General features: G+C 40.9%; 1 protein-coding gene across 1 annotated transcript in view; it reads right to left on the bottom strand.

Annotated features, from left to right (window-relative positions):
• The window catches only part of LOC133498322 (glypican-6-like), a 141,863-nt gene that overhangs the window by 36,271 nt on the left and 83,718 nt on the right, over positions 1-21,874 (bottom strand). Inside the window, 1 exon segment of the mRNA XM_061815013.1 lies at positions 6,267-6,432. Coding sequence (XP_061670997.1) covers positions 6,267-6,432 — 166 coding nt within the window.

Genomic DNA, 21,874 nt, shown 5'->3' with positions numbered 1-21,874 from the left:
ACGAGGTGATATCTTGCATGGGGCTCCAATCCAATTGAGAATGACCGTCATGTTTAGTTTCTTCCATTTTCTAATGATTGCTCCAACAGTGGACCTTTTTTCACCAAGCTGCTTGGCAATCTCTCCGTAGCCCTTTCCAGCCGTGTGGAGTTGTACAATTTTGTCTCTGCTGTCTTTGGACAGCTCTGTGGTCTTGGCCATGTTACAAGTTTGAGTCTTACTGATTGTATGGGGTGGACAGGTGTCTTTATGCAGTTAACGACCTCTCACAGGTGCATTAGATTCAGGATAAAACATGGAGTGGAGGTGAACTTTTATAGGCGGACTAACAGGTCTTTGAGGGTCAGAATTGTAGCTGATCGACAGGTGCTTATTATACTTATTTGCAGCTGTATCATCGTTAAAAAAATCATACATTGCGATTTTTGGATTTTTCTTTTTAGATGATCTCTTTTATAGTGGACATGCACCTACGATGAAAATGTCAGACCCCTCAATGATTTCTCAGTGGGGTAACTTGCAATTTAGCAAGGTGTTCAAATATTTATTTTCTTCACTGTAGGAATTTTGTAAATACAGTAGTGCTGTAAAGCAGAGTGTAAGCCTCAGGAAGGTCTGTCCTCATATTTTCACGGCTATGGAGAGCCTTGCTATGAAGGGGGGGACAATATTGGTTTCAGTTTTCAGAGTCTAAGGGGTTGTGGGGCGGTAAGGTTACACTTGGAAGCAAGTCATGCAATTAAAAAGAAATGAGCAAATGAAATCAATGAGGATCATTTGCACTGTAGTGTCAAAGGACTAAACCTAGGGGAACATAAAACTAAATTGTAATTAGAAAAAAAAATGTGCGAGATGCAAAATTCAGCAAGCAACAATGCAACATTATATTGTACATTCAGATTCAATCCGGGCGGCACGGTGGTGCTGCTGGAAATCTTTGACTTGACAGTTCTGAGGACCCAGGTTCAATCCCAGCCCTCCCTGTGTGGATTTTGCATGTTCTCACCGTGCCTGCATGGGTTTGCTCCGGGCACTCCGATTTCCCCCCACATCCCCAAAACATGCAACATTAATTGGACACTCTAAATTAAGGTGTGATTGTGAGTGACAAGTGACAAAAGATCTGCTACGGAAGTTGTTTTCAGATTTTGTGTCCTATATTTTCCATTGGGGCACCACAGTGTCCCGACTGGTTAGAGCATCTGCCTCACAATTCAGAAGACTGTGGTTTAAATCCCCGCCCTGCCTGTGTGGAGTTTGCGTGTTCTCCCCGTGCCTACGTGGCTATTCTCCAGGCTTTTTGGTCTCCTCACACATCCCAAAAACAGCCGTTAACCAGATAGTCTAAATATTGCACAGGTATGATTCTGAGTGCGAAGGTTTTTTTGTTTCAATGTGCCTTTCGATTGGCTGGCAACCAGTACAGGGTGTACCCCGCCTCCTGTCCGTTAATAGGCTAGGTGGGATAGGCTCCTGGGATAGGATAGGCACTCACACGACCATTGTGAGGATAAGCTGCAAAGAAAATGGATGGCTGGATTTTCCATTGGATTTCTATGGCATCAATAAGTCTGAACAAAACTCCATCTTCCTGGATTTACATCCAGCCTCTGACTTCAGTGAGTCACACATTGGCACACATATTGAAGCACGATCGAAGTCATAATGCGAGAATTCACATACCTTGAAGGCGTCCAAATCAGAGAAAAAAAACAACTCTCTCTCTGTATATATTTACATATATATATATATATATATATATATATATATATATATATATATATATATATTTATATATATACAGTAGACTGTATATTAAGTAGAATCCAGCAGCATTGAGTCTTTTCTTTTTTCCAGTGTGGGGAAATTACTGAAACTAAACCAAACTTGATAACCATCTTTGGACAATGATGTTTATCTGTCAGAAATAGAACTTTTTCTCATGCAGGGTCAGGGGTGGAGGATGGTGGTGGTGGCAGTAGAATGCCTCATCTTGTCTCTGAGGGTACTTTAACAAGGGACTGACAAGACAAATGATAATGATACGTTCATCACAATGCAGAGCTGGATATATTTGTCACAATGGCAGATGACGAATAGTCTGGTATCACACGCACACACACACACACACACACACACCACACACACACACACACACACACATGCACATATCACGCGGACAAGTGAATTCCTTCCTTAGTTGCACACCACATGAAAAAAAAAAAAACATTTAAGAGTTTTGGTTGTATTGTGTGAGATGTGCTCCCATAATCTCAAAACAGAAAACCACATGCATAAAGATTTTGTTCCACCAAAGAATTGGAAAGAGGTCTTCCAGAAATTCTGCGTGCGCACACGTGATCTTCAGGGGGGTGGGGGGGTGTCGAATAGTGATGTCCTCAAGAAAAAGACTTACTTTGGAAAACACTTTTTGCCTTTCAGTGAAGCCATTTTTATACAAAAAAAAAAAAAGATAATGTGATTTTGGATAACACCATGTTTCCACATTTCTCAGTCTGGGCACTCCTTTAATTGACTACATTCTGTTGTACATCACAATTCGCCGCGTCATGACTGTAAGAGATGTCGTCTTTCCCTTACACATTTTGATTTCAGATGTTTGGTCTGGAAGGGGCAAAGTATTTCACAAATACAGCCCTATGGACTTGATGTAATTTCTGGGCTTTAGTCAGTCTTCTCCTTGTATCTAACGTAGCAGTTACTTTTTGACAATTGAAGACATCTGAATACTAATAGGATTCTTATTTCAGAGAATCATTTATATCTTCCGTTTGTCTGATGCAGGTGATCATGTATGTAGGTCACATAACAATAACAAATAACCCCCCCGACTCCCTAAAAAATTGCTTCAAAAGTCATTTCTTAGTCGCCCCATTTATTCTCCAGGACTGGTCTCTGGGTATAACATATTCTTTCTAGTTGTATTTGTCGTTTGATGCAATGAAAAGAAAATTAGATTACATTTTATGTAAGAAATAGCTCATGCAAAATACATTGATTATCGTGTTTACTGGTGTCAACGTGAAAAAAAACCCTACTTTCAATTCATTTTTTTTTCAATGTGGAGGCTGTAATTTATAAAGAAATCTTTCTGTCTTTGTAGTCTGTTGACACTTCACCAAGAATAATATTTGGCCATCTTTCATCGAGATGGAAATGACCAATACACTTCCCATCATTTCTGCCACAAGAAACAGTATGACAGAATTGTTAAGTTCTGCAAGTTACGAAAAACATGTTTTGTCAATCTGTCCCTGAAACGTCCATACATTTCCATTTACCCAACCTCAATGATGATGGTGCTGTGAAATTAGTACCAAAATAACCTGACACCGAAGTTGCACCAGATGTCCATCTATCCATTTTCTCAGACGCTTATCCTCACAAGGGTCGTGGGAGTGGAGGAGCTTCTCCCAGCTATCTTTTGGCAAGAGGCGGGGTACACCCTGAACTGGTTGCCAGGCATTTGCAGGGAACATAGACACCAATAACTATTTGCACCCACAACGTCACCAAAGGGGCAATTTAGAGTCTCCAATTAATACTGCATGTTTTTGGGATGTGGGAGGAACACAGGACGGGGAGAACATGCAAACTCCATATAGGCAGGGCTGGGATGGGAACCCCGATCCTCAGAACTCTGTGGTCAAGTATGTAAATATGTAAAAATTACTAACTTACTGAAAAATATTGCTTAATTGTGCCAGCCGAACAGCACAGACTAGCGTACGTGGCAAATGAGGATTTCCATGGTCAGCAAATTGATCTATACTCTACTAGACAAAGAAGATCCATCTGTTTTCTGAGGCGCTTATCCTCACAAGGGTCACGGATATGCTAGAGTCTATTCCAGCTGTCTTTCGGGAGACAGCAGGATACACCCTGAACTAGTAGCCAGCCAATCATAGGGCACATAGAAACAAACACAAATTTGCGCACACATTCACACTTACAGGGAATTTAGAGTTTTCAATTTACTCACCATACATAATTTTGGAATGTGTGAGGAAACCAGAGTGTCTGGAAAAAACCCACCCAGGTATGTGGAAAACATGTAAACTCCACACAAGAGGTTTTTTTTTTTTTTTGCACCCCAGTCCTGAGAATTGTGAGGCAGACAGACAGTCCACAAAGGCAATTATTGTTTAATGACATATCATTTTTTTGTTTTTATAAATGAAGTGCCTTAAATGTTGGTTTCATTTGTATATTTACAATGTTATTTAAGGTGTCTAGTTAGTGTGATTTACGCCAGGTGGCAGCGAGTGGGTCAAGTTAGTGGGCATCACTCTGTCGCCGGAAATGGTGCAATTTTGAGAGTTAAAAAAAAAAAGTGGAAGCGCTATATTGAATAGTTACTTGAATGTACTGTTTTAAAGATGTTTTGAAAGATTTGCTTTGTACCGTGTAATTATTGATACCAAGTTATGTGTGCTTTCCCATTTATACTTTTTTGTCCTTCTCTCAGAAAACCACAGCCTCTCCAGAAGTCTACAGATGAATGTCCATAAGAGCCTGTGGAGTAAAATGTAGTCCAAGTGATGATTTAAATTGACCAAAATACGGATTGTCCACACAAACTAACCTATACAGTATAGCGTACTACAAAATTGTACTTTTGGTGACATGTGTGCCATTTAGAAAGGGATTTTGAAGACCATATCAATCATTTTTGGAATGTTCTTAGTAAGCCCATCAAAGATTTTTGCCAAAGGATAATGCAATTACCATAGAACCATCTCAGCTATTTACTGTATGCTTTCAGAAGTTACTTTGTAAAGGTATGATCTGAGGTTTCAATCATAATTTGACAATAATAATACACTATGAACTTTTTAATAATTACTTGGGATGAAAAATCAATGTCTTATCTGCAAAAAAGCCAAATTATTGGTTTCGTGATTAGGTTGGCATTTGTTCACAAATAGCACCAAATTTGACTAATGCCGTGTATAACAATAATTATAATGAGGTGAAATTTATTTTTTGCACAATAGCATTAGTATGAATGGGTTAAAACAATACTTTGCAAGTGTCTGGGCACATCAATGCAGCTCTATTCAGTTGCAATCTTATCCTGATCACATAACACTTTTCTGTGGGCACATGTTGCTCGGCAAAATGTATGCTTTTTGACGAGCAACTCTCTGTGCACCACTATGGAGAGCTATGCGGGAAGAATCAGCAGGAAAACACTCAGAAGAAAAATGGATCGCAAATGCAGCACTATTTAGCAATGGAATCACCAGTGTGTACTGAGTATAAAATGGTTATTGGAGCATAACAGAGCGTTCAAATTTAACACAGTGTGATGGGCCATGGCAGAGTCAAACAAGAAACCCAGCATCGCAGCAAAAATTGGGTACAATTACAATCAATAAATTTTCACTGACATCTCAAGGGTTTCCTGCCTCTAACCACATTTGAAATTCTGTCACAACAGCAGCTTTTCCCATTGCTGTCAGGAATAATGTCCCATTGTGCCCATGGATTTGTCTCTTCTCAAGTGAACAAGACACTAACTTTTTAACAGATGTCATAAAACAGAGAGACTTTTCATTTAGTACACAGGGGCCTGTGATGATCTGACGCTTCACACATGCCACTGGGGAGAACACATGCTACATAGTCTGGAGACGTTTCAGAATACAGACCTGTCAAAAAAAAAACACTTTTCTTCACATATATGGGCTGTCATATGTCTTGTGCTAAAAATCTCCTCATTTGAAAAAGAAAAAAAGAAAACAGCTATGTGACGGTGGTGTACATGACAAATAAAGCATTAGTCTAAAAAATCCAGAGGGGAAATTCAATGTGCCTCTATAGTATGCATTTAACTGTGAGGCTTTCAGCAAGCAGCTACTTACAGCCTAACTGCAATGCTCTATTACTCACCATGCTCTGCTGGAAACTCGACAGAAAATATGTTTGCCTAGGATCTGCTCTCCTTTATCAATCCCAAACAGCAGGGACCGCAGCCAGCTTTAAGCACTCAGCCTGGGTCTTTGCAATAGAAATCATCATTGCACAGTTGCACAAGGAAAAAAACAACCAAAAAACGAGCGAATGGATGAACAAATACGATTTTAGTTTTGTCTCTGTAAAGCTTTCAGAGCAGAACTGACTGAATTCCCACAGAGACAATCCCAAGACTGAGCCATGAAAAAGTAACATTGCTTACACGCAGATACACAAGCAAACAAAGGAAACAGATGCACAGACACTAGATTGAATCATTTACTTACCTGTAAAAGTGTTCCATTCAAGATCGAGGTCAGCCTGGTTTGCGAGACAGCCTCTCATGACATTCTGACAGTAGTTTTGACAAGGCTTGAGCCCTGGCATACTTCGGCAGTATGGGCAGTACAACATCCTTGTCAAGGCTCTGACACATGCCGGTGCAACATTCACCTGCAGATAAACCAAGGTAGAAAAAAAAGAGATTAAGTACAAACAGAAGGTTATCGAGTAAAGAATCATTGCAAAAGCATGCAAATTGAATTTGGGACAAATGTCGCAACTGTGGACATTATGATTATCATATACAGTGCTTCGCCCAATGTGTTAGACTACCACCATCATTACCTGGCCCAGAGACAATCCACCATCATGAGTTGGAAGTATTCAGTCCATCCATACATTTTGTAAACAGTTTGACAGCAATTGATTTGATCTGCGAGGTAGATTCTCTCTTAGCCTTCTTTGGGCGAAAGACAAGATACACCCTAAACTGGTCCCCAGCATACACCACAACAAAGCACCCCCCCGCCCCCCCAAGAACCCCAGCATTTTCTCCCACACACCCACTCTCCCCTCAGTAGCAAACATTAATCTTCGTGAATCAACAAAAACATGAACAATAGGTGGGTGTAACTTAATAATGAAAAATCTTTGTGGTAGTTCTGCTACTCCCGACCCCATCCCACCTGTGCCGCCTTGGGGTGCGCCCCTCAATTTGAAAACTACTGAGTTGACCTAACATCCATGTTTTTGACCTGTCGAAGTTAAGGCCGAGCACTCACAAATACGCACCAGGCCACAGGGAGAAAACACAAACTCAACGCAGGAGGGCCTTAAAGTATATTCTAACCCAGGGGTGTCCGGACTTTTTTACCCCAAAATCTGATTTTCAAGAGCTAGCCTCTCATGATCTACCGATGACGACGAGTTGACTGGTCGATCGTGATCGACAAATTGAGCGCCCCTGTTCTAACCCAAAAGCCTCTGAGTGTGTGGCAGATGTGCTAACCGATATTCCACTGTGCTTCCCTCAGGATATGTTAACATTTTGAAAACTATAAAAACAAATAGTTTGGGAATGTTGTTAATTTAGGTGAGCTAGTACATAAAACTTACATTGGGTGGAGGTTCAAGACATGTTAAAGACATGCATACATACATACATATATGTATGGTAAGGGGTTAGGGTTAGGGTTATATGGGTTATAGGGTTGTATGTACCTACAGTATGCCATATGTTCCTAGCATTGAAATGTAAAAGTGCACTAGATAAATCAGCATGAAAACATAAGGTTTCCAACTATGTCCATCTTGATCTTTTGTGAAGGCTGTGCCTTTTGGTATTGGGCCCTGGATGCTACTGCAATGGCTTGAATGAAAGTGACATGATTCTCACATCTGCTTCCCTTCAGAGGTGGGGATGAAGGTCCAGTGGTACATCTGATAATTGGCCTGTCACCCTCTGTATTCATGCTTGACTTTCGATTGTGTCCAGCATGTACTCTGGAGACTGCTGTGTGCCTGTGTGTTAAAGTGAGAACAATCAGACAGTGGCAGTCATAGGACGGAGACCACCTCCTGCAGTCTAAGACTTGGAGTTCACTCATCTCAGATCATTATTTTGAGGGACAGTTTAACCCAGGAAGTTTAAAAAAAAAAATAATCAATTCTCTTTCGTACAAATGTGTCAATTTTGTGATAATGATTACTAATGAAGCGGCACGGTGGACGACTGGTTAGCACATCCGCCACACAGTTCTGAAATCAACAAAATGATTGGACCGTAAGTGCAGAATACAAATGTGTGAATCTCATCTTAACAGATGGAAATAACCTATTGGATAATGTTAACTGGACTGTTCTCAGTGTTTTTCAGTGTAGATGGGGACATTGCAGTTATTCTTTTTATTCATTATTCCGTTATTCATTCAGCTTGATGATGTACTCCAAATCAGTCAGTCACACAGTCTGTCTATCTATCTATCTATCTATCTATCTATCTATCTATCTATCTATCTATCTATCTATCTATCTATCTATCTATCTATCTATCTATCTATCTATCTATCTATCTATCTATCTATCTATCTATCTATCTATCTATCTATCTATCTATCTATCTATCTATCTATCTATCTATCTATCTATCTATCTATCTATCTATCTATCTATCTATCTGTCTGTGACACAAAAACAACTACAGATGAAAGTGACACGAAATGGTGAATCATGGAAACCATTGTGCACTTTAATAATAGTATTGGTGACATCAGAGTCTCTGTGCAACTTTTATCCTGTCCGTTGCTACCACTGCGGTTTGTTTTTGATTTGGTAAAATCAGTATGTGTGTTATTGTGTGGGAAAACCAGCAGATGAGAGAAGCTCAGAAAAGAGACAACTAGTGTGACATGGACTCTATTAGTACACTTTCCGCCACCATTTGGCAGCTGGCAGCAAGCATCAAATTTAACATCTTTGACATTTGCAATCTGCCACAGACATAACGCAATGTCTTGTAAGAAAGCCATTACAACTAGGTTCCTTGTTGCCATTTTTCAATGCGTTTTATCTTCTGCTTGTGTTATGGTAAATTGTTTATGTCACCCTAGGAGTATTGTTAACAGGGTGACATTTTGAGCAAACAAGGGACATTTCACAGCTAACATGGTTGCAAAAATATCATGCTTGGCTTAGACGCAGGCATTTTCCACTTAGATGTCATTAGAGCAGTTGTATCTCATACAGTACATTCTAAAGCAGCCATCTTAAAAACCGTGCAGACATGAAACCAGATACAAGATATAAAATAATGGTTTGTTAAATACTGCTTGTTAAGTATGCATCCATTTTAATTAGCAGAATGTATGAATCTTATCCTTGAGAGAAAAAAACAGGACAAAAATAAATCAAATGTAGAGAGAAATTTATTTTTTTAGGCCACTGTGTTGCTTCCTGCTCATGTGTGATTGCTGACTTAAATTTACAACACATATTAGTTTTGTCTTTTGTGTGCAACATTCTTTTCACCAAAGCAGGAGTGTGTAATTCGAGTATTTGGATTTTGTTCAAAGGAAGAGGCAACCGAGGAAGTTTGTCACGAGAGAAGGAAGAAACGTTACACAGCACATACCTAAATGATCAGTGATTGTTTCTGGTATGCGCAATATGTGCGACTGCCCATGACAGCATTTCTAAGGGGGCAATCCTCTCCTCCGATAATGCTGATGTAAATGATTTTGTTTTGGGATCAAGATGTAAATAATGATGGCCTTTGTATGGAGTCTGTGCATCATTTCTGAAATTATTGTCTGATTATAAACAATGTGATGGAAGTTTTTTTTCATTTATTTGATGGACTGTAAACATGTTTAAGATGCACTTGAGTTTTGTGAAGATGGAAAATATTGAATTCCATATGAGCCTGAAGGCACACTTCTCTTATAAGGAGTTGTATGTAATTGTTTTGTCTGTGCCAAGCAGTTTCCTGTGTGCGCTGAAAAAAGGGTAATCTGGAATAGAATATTTCACAGCAGGCTGATGGCAGAACTGGGGAGCAAAATGCCTCACATACAGTCGAAGATTAGCACATACTAATCCACTCATCTGATGTAAAAGTGCTGTGATATGGCTATATGCTGTGTGTGAGTAGCACCGTACTGTATGTGTGGGATACTATCCTGAGAGTGGGTGGAACCTTCTGCTATAAAGTAACAGTATGTTCAGCTGTTCAGATGTCAAATACTGAGCTACCACCACAAACGGATCCTTTTTTAAGGATTAAAATTCCTAATCTTAATTGGGTGTTCTTGAACACTGTTTGAATAACACCGGGACACATGAGCCACTTACACATGACACTTACCTTATATCACAGCCCATATGAAAAGTCCCACCATATTATCAAGAGTAGACAGATGAGAGACAGCTCGTTAAAGACACTCGGAAAATCTCATCTTGTCTAGCCTACTGGGTGTTGTAATGCACATATGGTGTGAACTCCCTCCAGGGGGAGAAGAGCTGAAATGAGAAATGACAATATCTTTGCCAGCTACCAAGGCCAATCAAGGAGAAGAGTGGTGGGACAGCGAGACTGATGCCAAGAATTTGCCTCAGTCTTTCTATCATCATTTTTGTCATTGAGCGCATTGCTTTCTCAGTGATTGGACATGGGTGTGGGACTTTAGTGCTGACCCATGGTCTCCACTCAATTACACGGCCATTAGTGTCGATAGCAATGTGAGTGATCTGTCATTCTGCAAAATACATCGCCACTTGCTCCAAAGACAAAGCTGGCTAACAAAATATCCCGGTCAGAATTTGATATCAATATTCGTTTCTGAATATTTGTAATGCAGCCCTATAGGGGCACAAACCAGTGCAATCTGTAGGCCGGTCCCAAGCCCGGATAAATGCAGAGGGTTGCGTCAGGAAGGGCATCCGGCGTAAAAACTGTGCCAAACAAATATGAGCGATCATCTAAAGAATCCCATACCGGATCGGTCGTGGCCCGGGTTAACAACGCCTGCCCCCGGCACTGCTAACCTGCAGGGCGTCGGTGGAAATTCAGCTACTGTGGGTCGAAGACAAAGAAGAGGAGGAAACCGGATCCATCGTCAGAAGAACAAGAGGAATGCACAGAGCCTAGAACTGAGTGTTGGGACTTTGAATGTTGGGACTATGACAGGAAAAGCTCAGCAGTTGGTTGAGATGATGAGTCGGAGAAAGGTTGATATTCTGTGAATCCAAGAGAGCAGGTGGAAAGGTAGTAAGGTTAGAAGTTTGGGAGCGGGGTTTAAATTATTCTACCACGAAGTAGATGGGAAGAGAAATGGAGTAGGGGTTATTTTAAAGGAAGAGCTGGCTAAGAATGTCTTGGAGGTGAAAAGAGTATCAGATCGAGTGATGAGACTAAAATTTGAAATTGAGGGTGTTATGTATTATGTGGTTAGCGGCCATGCCCCACAGGAAGGATGTGACATAGAGTTGAAAGAGAAATTCTGGAAGCAACTAGATGAAGTAGTTCTGAGCATCTCAGACTGCGAGAGAGTTGTGATTGGTGCAGATTGTAATGGACATATTGGTAAAGGAAACAGGGGTGATGAACAAGTGATGGGTAAGTACGGCATCCAGGAAAGGAATTTTGAGGGACAGATGGTGGTGGACTTTGCAAAAAGGATGGAGATGTCTGTAGTGAACACTTATTTCCAGAAGCGGAGGTAGAACCACGCAGGTAGATTATATTTAGTGCAAACGATGTAATCTGAAGGAGGCTACTGACTTTAAGGAGTGGTACGGGAGAGTGTAGCTCGACAGCATAGGATGGTAGTGTGTAGGATGACTTTGGTGGTGGGTAGGAAGATTAAGAAGACAAAGGTAGAGCAGAGAACCATGTGGTGGAAGCTGAGAAAGGAAGAATGTTGTGCGGCCTTTCGGAAAGAGGCAAGACAGGCTCTCGATGGACAGCAGAAGCTCCCGGAAGACTGGACAACGACAGCCAAGGTAATCAGAGAGACAGGCAGGAGAGTACTTGGTGTGTCTTTTGGTAGGAAAGGGGAGAAGGAGACTTGGTGGTGGAACTCCAAAATACAGGGACTCATACAAGGAAAGAGATTAGCGAAGAAGAAGTGGGACACTGAGGAGAGGCGAAAGGAGTACATTGAGTTGTGATGTAGGGCAAAGGTAGAGCTGGCAAAGGCTAAACAAGAGGCATATGAAGACGTACACCAGGTTGGACACGAAAGAAGGAGAAAAGGATCTCTACAGGTTGGCCAGACAGAGGGATAGAGATGGGAAGGATGTGCAGCAGGTAAGGGTGATTAAGGATAGAGATGGAAATGTGTTGACTGGTGCCAGTAGTGTGCTAAATAGATGGAAAGAATACTTTGAGAAGTTGATGAATAAAGAAAATGAGAGAGAAGGAAGAGTTGAACAGGCAAGAGTGAAGGACCAGGAAGTGGAAATGATTACTAAGGGGGAAGTTAGAAAGGCACTACAAAGGATGAAAAATGGAAAGGCAGGTGGTCCTGATGACATACCGGTAGAGGTATGGAAGCAATTTGGAGACATGGCTGTGGAGTTTTTGACCAACTTATTCAACAGAATACTAGCGGGCGAAAAGATGCCTGAAGAATGGAGGAAAAGTGTTCTAGTTGCCATTTTTAAGAACAAAGGGGATGTTCAGAGCTGTGGGAACTATAGAGGAATAAAGTTGATGAGCCACACAATGAAGTTATAGGAAAGAGTAGTGAAGGCTAGACTCAGGACAGAAGTAATTATCTGCGAGCAACAGTATGGTTTCATGCCTAGAAAGAGTACCACAGATGCATTATTTGCCTTGAGGATGCTCGTGGAAAAGTACAGAGAAGGTCAGAAGGAGCTCCATTGTGTGTTTGTGGATCTAGAGAAGGCCTATGACAGAGTACCAAGAGAGGAACTGTGGTACTGCATGCGTAAGTCTGGTGTGGCAGAGAAGTATGTTAAAATAGTACAGGACATGTATGATGGCAGCAAAACAATGGTGAGGTGTGCCTTAGGTGTGACAGAGGAATTTAAGGTGGAGGTGGGACTGCATCAGGGATCAGCTCTGAGCCCCTTCCTGTTTGCTGTGGTAATGGATAGGCTGACAGATGAGATTAGATTGGACCATGATGTTCGCAGATGATATTGTCATATGCAGTGAAAGCAGGGGAGCACGCAGAGGAACAATTGGAAAGATGGAGACATGCACTGGAAAGGAGAGGAATGAAGATTAGCCGAAGTAAAACAGAATATATGTGCGTGAATGAGAAAAGTGGAGGGGGAAGAGTGAGGCTACAGGGAGAAGAGATAGCGAGGGTGGACGACTTCAAATACTTGGGGTCAACAATACAGAGCAATGGAGAGTGTGGTCAGGAAGTGAAGAAACGGGTCCAAGCAGGTTGGAACAGCTGGCGAAAGGTGTCTGGTGTGTTATGTGACAGAAGAGTGTCTGCTAGGATGAAGGGCAAAGTTTACAAAACAGTGGTGAGGCCGGCCATGATGTACGGATTAGAGACGGTGGCACTGAAGAAACAACAGGAAGCTGAACTGGAGGTGGCAGAAATGAAGATGTTGAGGTTCTCGCTCGGAGTGACCAGGTTGGATAGGATTAGAAACGAGCTCATTTGATGGACAGCCAAAGTTGGATGTTTTGGAGACAAGATTCGAGAGAGCAGACTTCGATGGTTTGGACATGTTCAGAGGCGAGAGAGTGAGTATATTGGTGGTTGGGTGCTGAGGATGGAGCTCCCAGGCAAAAGAGCGAGAGGAAGACCAAAGAGAAGGTTTATGGATGTGGTGAGGGAAGACATGAGGGCAGTTGGGGTTAGAGAGGAAGATGCAGGAGATAGGCTAAGATGGCAAAAGATGACACGCTGTGCCGACCCCTAACGGGAAAAGCCGAAAGGAAAAGAAGAAGAAGAAGAAGTTTCTGAATATTTGTGAACTGATGTTAGAGTAAGTCCTTCCAAGTATCTTATCATATATGCTCACAGAAGAAGGCCGTAAATCCAAAAATCCCACATCAAATGTTCATCTTCTGCAGCTCTGACAAGTGAGCTCATGTGTAATCATGCTGTCACATTTCCACACTGCAAGAAATTGAAAGCGGCTGGAACGGTGTTGAGATGCTCAGGTCTTATCTATGATTAAAAATAAACAAAAAAGCTGTTGAATAAAATGCCTTCATTATTTTGTTTCATAATTTGTATCATGAATATGATAAATAAAGAACAATCGGTGTTTATTACAAAACATAGAAAGTTGATGAGTTAGAGCATGTACCTGCAAATACTTTTAATGTTTTCCAAGTGCTGAAACATTAATCTCCAGCTAACTGTTTTGTTTCCTGACTATCGAAGCCACTTCACATTAATGTGCTCATTTTCTCATAAAGTGTGATTATTGTTAGAAAAGGTAGTTATTTCTGATACTCCAAGCTTTGGATGGTTTATTGAAAGACCTTAGCAAAGCAAAGCAAAGCTCATTTATTCCTACTGTGCATTTCATACATAAGGTCACTCAATGCGCTTTACATGATTAAAGGCATTCAAAAACATTTGAAAAAGTTAAAATAGTTTTCAATCTCAATTGGAGAACACTCACATGCCACCTCTGTTGGCAAATTATTATCTTTTTTTTTTTTGCAGTGTAGTAACTAAATTCTGCTTCACCATGTTTGCTTTGGACTCTAGGTTAGGGTTGGGGTTGAGGTCAGAGTTAGAGCTCAACTGAGTTTGTATTCCATTTGCATTTCATTCATGTATTCGGGATCTAAACCATTTAGGGATTTATAAACCAGTAACAGAACTTTAAAATCTAACCTAAAGCTGATTGGAAGCCAGTGCAAAGACTTTAGAATTGGAGTTATGTGCTCTGGCCGCTTTCTTCTAGTCACAACCTGAGCTGCAGCATTCTGAATGAGCTGCAACTGTTTAATGCTCTTTTTGGGGAGCCCAGTTAGAAGACCATTACAGTAGTCAATAAAATAAAGAAATAAAAGCATGGATGAGCTTTTCCTGGTCTGCTTGACACATAGAAGCCTTATTTCTAGATATGTTCTTTATAGGGTAAAAGGCAGTTTTTGTGATTGATTTTATATGACTCTTGAAGGTCAGGTCAGAATCAGAACACCAAGGTATAAATGGTCTTAGCTTTTTAAAAGCTATTTAGTCCAGGTATTTATGAAATTATCTCACTTTTGCTGTGGTTTATTTGAAGGAAATTTTGGCTCATCCAGTTTTTTTTTTTATCAGCTTTAGACAGTAGGACAATACCTCAATTGAACTGTAGTCATCTGGAGACACTTCTAAATACAACTGTGTGTCATCTGCATAGCTATGATAGTCAAAACTAAGGTTCTTGAAATTTTGACCCAAGGGTAGTATATATAGGCTGAACAGGACATGTCCAAGAACTGACCCTTGAGGAATCCATTTGTCATTGGCATTTGTTGAGAATGAGCACTTCCAATGGTTACAAAGTAGCTCCATTTAGTGCCTTGTACTACCCACATTTCCAACTTGTTTAGCAGTATATTCCGATCACGGTATCAAAAGCCACACTGAGATCCAACAAGACCAAAATTTATACCTTTCCTGAGTCAGTATTCAATATGATATCATTTAGCACTTTGATAAGAGCAGATTCTGTACTGTGATGAGTTCGGAAATCTGATTGAAATTTGTCCAAATGTCCATTTACTGTAAATAAAAAAAAAAATGCTGAGTTGATTAAAAACAACTTTCTCAATAATCTTGCCGATGTAAGGGAGATTAAAGATGGGTCAATAGTTTGGTAATGCAGAAGCCTTAAAGGAGGACTTTGTCGAAAAAACTGGGAATGGGACCACACATTAAAGGTTCGTAGATGAGGGTTCAGTGTTTCTTTTAACGCCAAAATTATCCAGAGATTTCACCTAGAAACATTTCTGAATTGGAAACTATTATCGAAAGTCTTCTCTCGCTCAGACATTCCAATGAGCCCGTCTGGAAAACTGACAGCCAATCAGGGTTTGCCACGTCTGCAGTGCTTCCTGTTCTGACCCCCTATTGCTTGTGGATACGTTTCACCCAACAGAGAACGTCCACTATCTGGCATTTTGTGGTCGATTTTTGAGAAAAATAATTATAAACAAACAAAGCAAAAATAATTATGTTGATTAATTAATAATTACTTTAATAATAATTATAATTATGGGAGGTTAAACAATGACAAATTTGGGTGCATTTTGTCATTGTTGTTACAGGTTGGGGTACAACACATCAGTGTCATGATCCTGCCGTTCCAGCCCAGGCTGTGCGGGTGTCCGCCCGGTTGCGCTGATTGGGAGGTGCACACCTGCGACTCATGCAGCCTGATTATGCTGTGTATTTATATCACCCCGATGACGTCTGGGCCCGCCAGTTCGTTGAGCTTCATGTCCCGTTCCAGCACTCGTATGCCTGATCGACAACCCGTGTGTACCGACTTTCGTCCGTTCTCCAACCAACCTTGTAAGCCTGACTCCTTTGATACTTCTGCCTGCCTAGATCGTTCTCCTGTGTACCGACTCCTGCCTGCCCGCTCACCTGCTCTCTTCACCCGACGTCCCAACTACCGCTGCTGCACCGGACTGCCTGCTCGATCCCCAACCTCGGCATATAATAAACGTTTCTCCTTAAACTACCTTGCATCGTCCGAGTCCTACATTTGGGTCCTACCCCCGTTCCGATGGGACGTGACAATCAGCATCTTGGTCTAGCTAGAAAGAATGGTCTGGAATGCTAAGCCCCGGTAACATCATGGTGCGGGGTCAAGAACGTTTCTTCCTGGTCTGGCTGTGAAACCTGTCACATATCCAGATATTGAATGGATTTCAAAAACGTACTTTATTTTCATTTTTTTCCATTAATGTCCAAAATATATGTAATAATAATATTATTTCACAATGGATTGTTTATTGTACATAGAAATTTTGGACAAAGACCTCCTTGATAACAAAACTTGTTTGGTTTTCATAATAATCATTTTTGTCTCCATAATTATGAAATGTAGCTTGTTGTTAACACTGTTGTAAAAAAAAAAAATGTTCCACTGTCCGGGTGACTTAGTTGGATATTGGACTATCGTTAACCACCATTTTTTCCGTGGCTTGCAACAAAGGGCCAAACCCTTTGAGAAATTGAATTTAAAATGTGAACTTAAACATTGTATTTTTAATATTAAAAAAAAAAAAACACCCGATTGTAATAGCGTACTGTAGTGCCGGTATTGAGTGGTTGGTACCCAGGCAGTTTTCTTCATAGCACCAAACACCTCTCCTCAACTTATGACTCCTTGTACTCCTCTTCTTTAATGTATGATGGAGCCTAACAAGATTTGAGAGAGGCTGTGGTGATTCAATGCATGGCTGACTGTCTTGTCAGAAAAATAATAATAATGTTAGCAGATGTGACTTGACGAAAGAGCACAGCGGTCCCTCTTGTGACCTGTAAGAATCAGCTCAATTGTCTGTCTTTCGTGCGCAACGGGTGGGCCCTGCTGATTTATCCTGACATGAACCATGTTATGTGGCATGTCTCGAGCAGCAGTTGGGACTGTTTCTTTAATTTAGCGAGACAAGCGCAAACATGTTAAAAGCCAGCCTTGTGTTTGTGGCACTGCACCATGAGCTATTTACCATCTCTTGTGGTTACGCGACATGCATAGGCTATATTGTTGTCCCATTGCATCAGTGGTTCTCAGATAAAAGTGCAGTCTCCGTCCACCTGAGGCAAGGCCAGCATCCTATCCTGAATGTCAGAGGAACACTGATCTCGTTTGTTTGCAAGAAAATCCCGGGACAAATGGTGACAACCAGCTCTAAGAGCAAAAATGTGGTAATGTTGAATCAAAGTGTCGTGAGAGCATCATCATACGATCTGGTGGCACAGTCAGATAATGTGACTCGATGCCACAGAAAGATGAATAGGAATGATTGATGATTCCTTTTCTAATCTATCCAGTTTCTGGGTTGCTGGAAACATCCTCCTGTTTAATAAATACATAATAAGGGTGAGCTGTGTCATAGAGGACTACAACACAATCAACCACATCCTGTACTCTACAGTCAGTTTCTTTATTATACTTTCACGTCTTTGTATTTCAAAGCAGATGCTGTCGTCATTCTTCCAACATTCTGCAGTTCATCACAGATCAAAATCTTTTAATTAAAAGAGGCATCTTTGCTGCAGCACATTTCCCAGTGATGTGCCAAACCTTTTTCGAGCCGGTTGCCATCTGCCGTTGCAGCGCTGAGGCCGAGGCCTCATCCCAGGCAAGCTGTGAGCGTGCTGAGCCAGCGAGAGAGGACTACACAGACGCCGTGCAGGAGGGTGAGAGACAAGAGTGTGCGGTGTCATCAGTGGGTGGAGAGCTTTATTTGAGAAATATTCAGCCTTTAAATTTGCACCATTTAACTTGGTGAAATAGCCACTACAGGGGAACTCTAAAAATGTACAGCATTTCAAAGTCAATCTATGTGGTAGCACAAAGGTGGAGAGTGCCGGTAGAAATCTCAATCGATCATGTGTCCCCTTGCTGAGAAGTGTCCTGGTTTATTTCTTTTAAAAAAAATAATCAATATAGGAAAAAAAAGGACTGACTCCTGACTTCTCTATGTTTCTCTTCATAAAATCCTATATGATCTGCTTCAGTGTTTGGTATGTACCAGTACGTAGATACATGGATATAATTGAAATGACAGGTCACCAATACAGATCAATAAATATCATCTTATATTCAACATGACACAGAAGGTGGTATTAATAGAATTTTTGCAAAACGCTACTCTTTTTTTAAATGCTTTTGACTTCAAAGTATAATAGCAGTTAGACAGATATCTCCAGTTTATTAACTCTGGGAGGCACCGTGGCACAGCTGGAGAGCGTTGGCTTCCCAGTTCTGAGGACCAAGATTTGAATCCTGGCCCGCTTGTGTGGAGTTTTCATGTTCTCTACATACCTGCATGGGTTTTCTCATGGCACTCCGATTTCCTCCCACATCCCCAAAACATGCAACATTAATTGAGCACTCTAAATTGCCCCGAGGTGTGATTGTGAGTGCCTCTGTTTGTCTCCGTGTGCCCTGTGATTGGCTGACAACCAGTTCAGGGTGTCCCTGCCTCCTGCCCGATGAGAGCTGGGAAAGGCTACAGTGCTCCCAAGACCTTCGTGGGGATAAGCGCCTCAGAAAATGGATGGATGGATGATTGTCTTTTTCATTTTTCATTGAGACTGAAAGCATTCATTCTGCTTCTCCACACTTCAGCTGGCGAGGGGGTGCTTTGGGGAAGAGCAATAGGAGGGGACAAATAGACAGACAAAAATCTATGGGCAGGAGGTGGGGTACACCCTGTAATGGTTGCCAGCCAGAGCCAGCTGCAGGGGACATATAAACATACAACTACTCACAGTCACATTCACACCTACGCGGAATTTCGTCTCTTCAATTCCGTTTTCTCAACAGTCTTCAATAAACCTAAATTTTGGAGAAAATGGGAGGAAGCCGAAGCAGCCGGATAAATCCCAGACAAATACAAGGGAGAATATGCAAACTCAAACCAGGAAGGCCATAACCTACATTCAGAGCTGTGAGGCAGTTGTGCAAAGAAGTCTTTCACCCGACTGCCACTGAGCAACATTTTGCATTTTAATTATAATTCAATTATTAATTTGATTTAACACCACCAGAAGGGTAATATTGAATAACATGCTTATTTTATATTTGGGATAAGTGGTTATTTTCTTGGGAAACACTGAGGTGTTGTTTTTTTGTATTCATAGAAGTTAAATTTAAATAAAAACAAGACCCAAGCTTAGTACCGGTGGAGAAAATATCCTACACAGTAAATGCATCACACAATATTCTATGGTATATTTATGCCATTATCTTATATAAGTCCTGACTGAATATCACCAACAATTTTTCTTAAGTTTGTGATATGTTATGTTGACGTACAGACTCAGATGGAGGAACACATGAAAAATGATAACAGAAAGTTTACTACAAAATAAATTGTTCTAGGGCAGCACGGGGGATCAGCTGGAAAGCGTTGGCCTCACACTTCTGAAGTCCCGGGTTCAATTCCGTACCCGCCGGTGTGGAGTTTGTATGTTCAGGTTTTCTCCAGGCACTCTAGTTTCCTCCCACATCCCCAAAACACGCAACTTTAATTGGACACTCTAAATTGCCCCTAGGTGTGATTGTGAGTGCAGCTGTTTGTCTCAATGTGCCCAGCCATTGGCTGGCAACCAGTTCAGGGTCTACCGTGCCTCCTGCCCATTGACAGCTGGGATAGGTTCCATCACTCTCTGCGACCCTTGTGAGGACAAGCGGCTAAGAAAATGGATGGATGGATATATAGTTCTACTTCTTGCTTTTCAGCAAAAACAATAAAATGACAGATTTTAGTTGAAGTACTAAATCTTGCATATAAAGATTACAACACACCTTTAATTTTTATCGTTAAAGTCTTTGCCATTTCAGGGTAATGAAATCAGCATTAGAGTACAACACATCAGTACAAAATACCCTACTTCTTTCCACCATCATCGTGACTAAATATGGACCAGGCATGAAGCTGGTTCCCATGCTCATGCAGTGTAAGTGATAAGTGCTCTAAATACCCAAACTTTAAACCGTTCAAAAGGTCCAAATCCCCACAATCTTCTCTGAGCAGGTCTTAATGTGGCTGGACTGTGTTTTAAGTACCCCCCCAGGATAAAACTCTTAATGGTCATCATAAACTGTAATCCTGAGAGATTCTGCTCTTAATCCAGGAATGGAGTCCATGACAGTGTTGACTTGGAGCCCGCTGCAATCCCATTTTATGGAGTTGTATCGCTCCTATTTTGACTTCATTACAAAAGAAGTAATTATGTGCGGCTTCTCATTGTTTGGTTATCATCCCGTGCGAAACAAACATGGAAAATTGTACCGACAGATGGTTGAAAGCTTGTCTTCCGTGTAAGCGACACTTTATGCAGTTTTAAAAGTTCCAGTTCAGAAATTTCACCAAATGCAGTCGCTGGTTAGGCTTACTGAAGTGCGTCACGTAACACCAAGTAAAACTAAAACATTAAAAATCGAATTTAATCTAATTTTCCATTTAGATTCATGTGATGTCTCATTTAGCGTAGCTGTCGGTCTACAATACATTTTTCTTGTGAACATTTACACATTGATACAGTATTAAAGAAGTATGAAAAAGAACTTAAAATGTTGGAGTACTTCACGGTTATATAGACCCTCAGAAGAGGAAACTGGAATTGTGAAGCGAAAAATGTCATTTATGCAAATTGGATTGCACAACACTTGACTTTGATTTGACTATTGCTGGAATTCAATGTTCAGCTCGTAAAATAATGCATATTTTCAAAAGTTTTTACACCATGCACAACACTGCTTCTTTCTATTGTTAATGTGCTGGCAACATCACTGACCTAATTTCCACACTTTTCTCTGGAGCTTACTGTTGCTGCAAGGATGTAAAAAGAAACCATGTACTTGTGCATTGCTTCATAGTAATGGTGAAGGGTTTTTAGTTCTCAAAAGATGTTTCAACATCTCTAGACTCATTTGATTCTTGACGTTCTTGATAGACACTGTTGACTTATGGAGGCCTTTGTGCCACCTGTGCCTGCTGGAAGTACAGTAAGTGTTGGGGATAACCATACGCTGATGCAAGTTTTAGGTCAAGATGTACCCTCTGTTGAGTTTTTTGAGACAACAGTGGGTAATGGGTTTTTCGTGATTTTTGGGAACAGTTAAAAGCGTGCTATTGAGAACAGCAGGATTTAAGGAGAACGATAAAGAGTAAAATGTACAGTAGAAGCAGTCAAGTAGTGTCCCTGAGTCAATCCATAAAGTGCATGTACCTCACTCCACTGTAAGCTTTGACCTTCTGTCGCAGGTGATTAACTCATAAAGTGGGAGTTGGAATCGAAAAACCCGACACTTCTAACTAATAACTGTACAGCCTTTGTCCATCTTAACTGTCTGCTATATCACTGTTGCAAGAATTTGTTGCTGCAGGATTCCTGTGAGAAATTGACAGAAAGAAAAAAAGGCATTGAAA

This window comes from Syngnathoides biaculeatus, chromosome 3 (assembly GCF_019802595.1).
Source record: "Syngnathoides biaculeatus isolate LvHL_M chromosome 3, ASM1980259v1, whole genome shotgun sequence".
In the NCBI taxonomy this organism is placed as follows: Eukaryota; Metazoa; Chordata; class Actinopteri; order Syngnathiformes; family Syngnathidae; genus Syngnathoides; species Syngnathoides biaculeatus.
The sequence above is the reverse complement of the archived record's forward strand: the minus strand, read 5'-3'. Positions and strand labels throughout refer to the sequence as shown.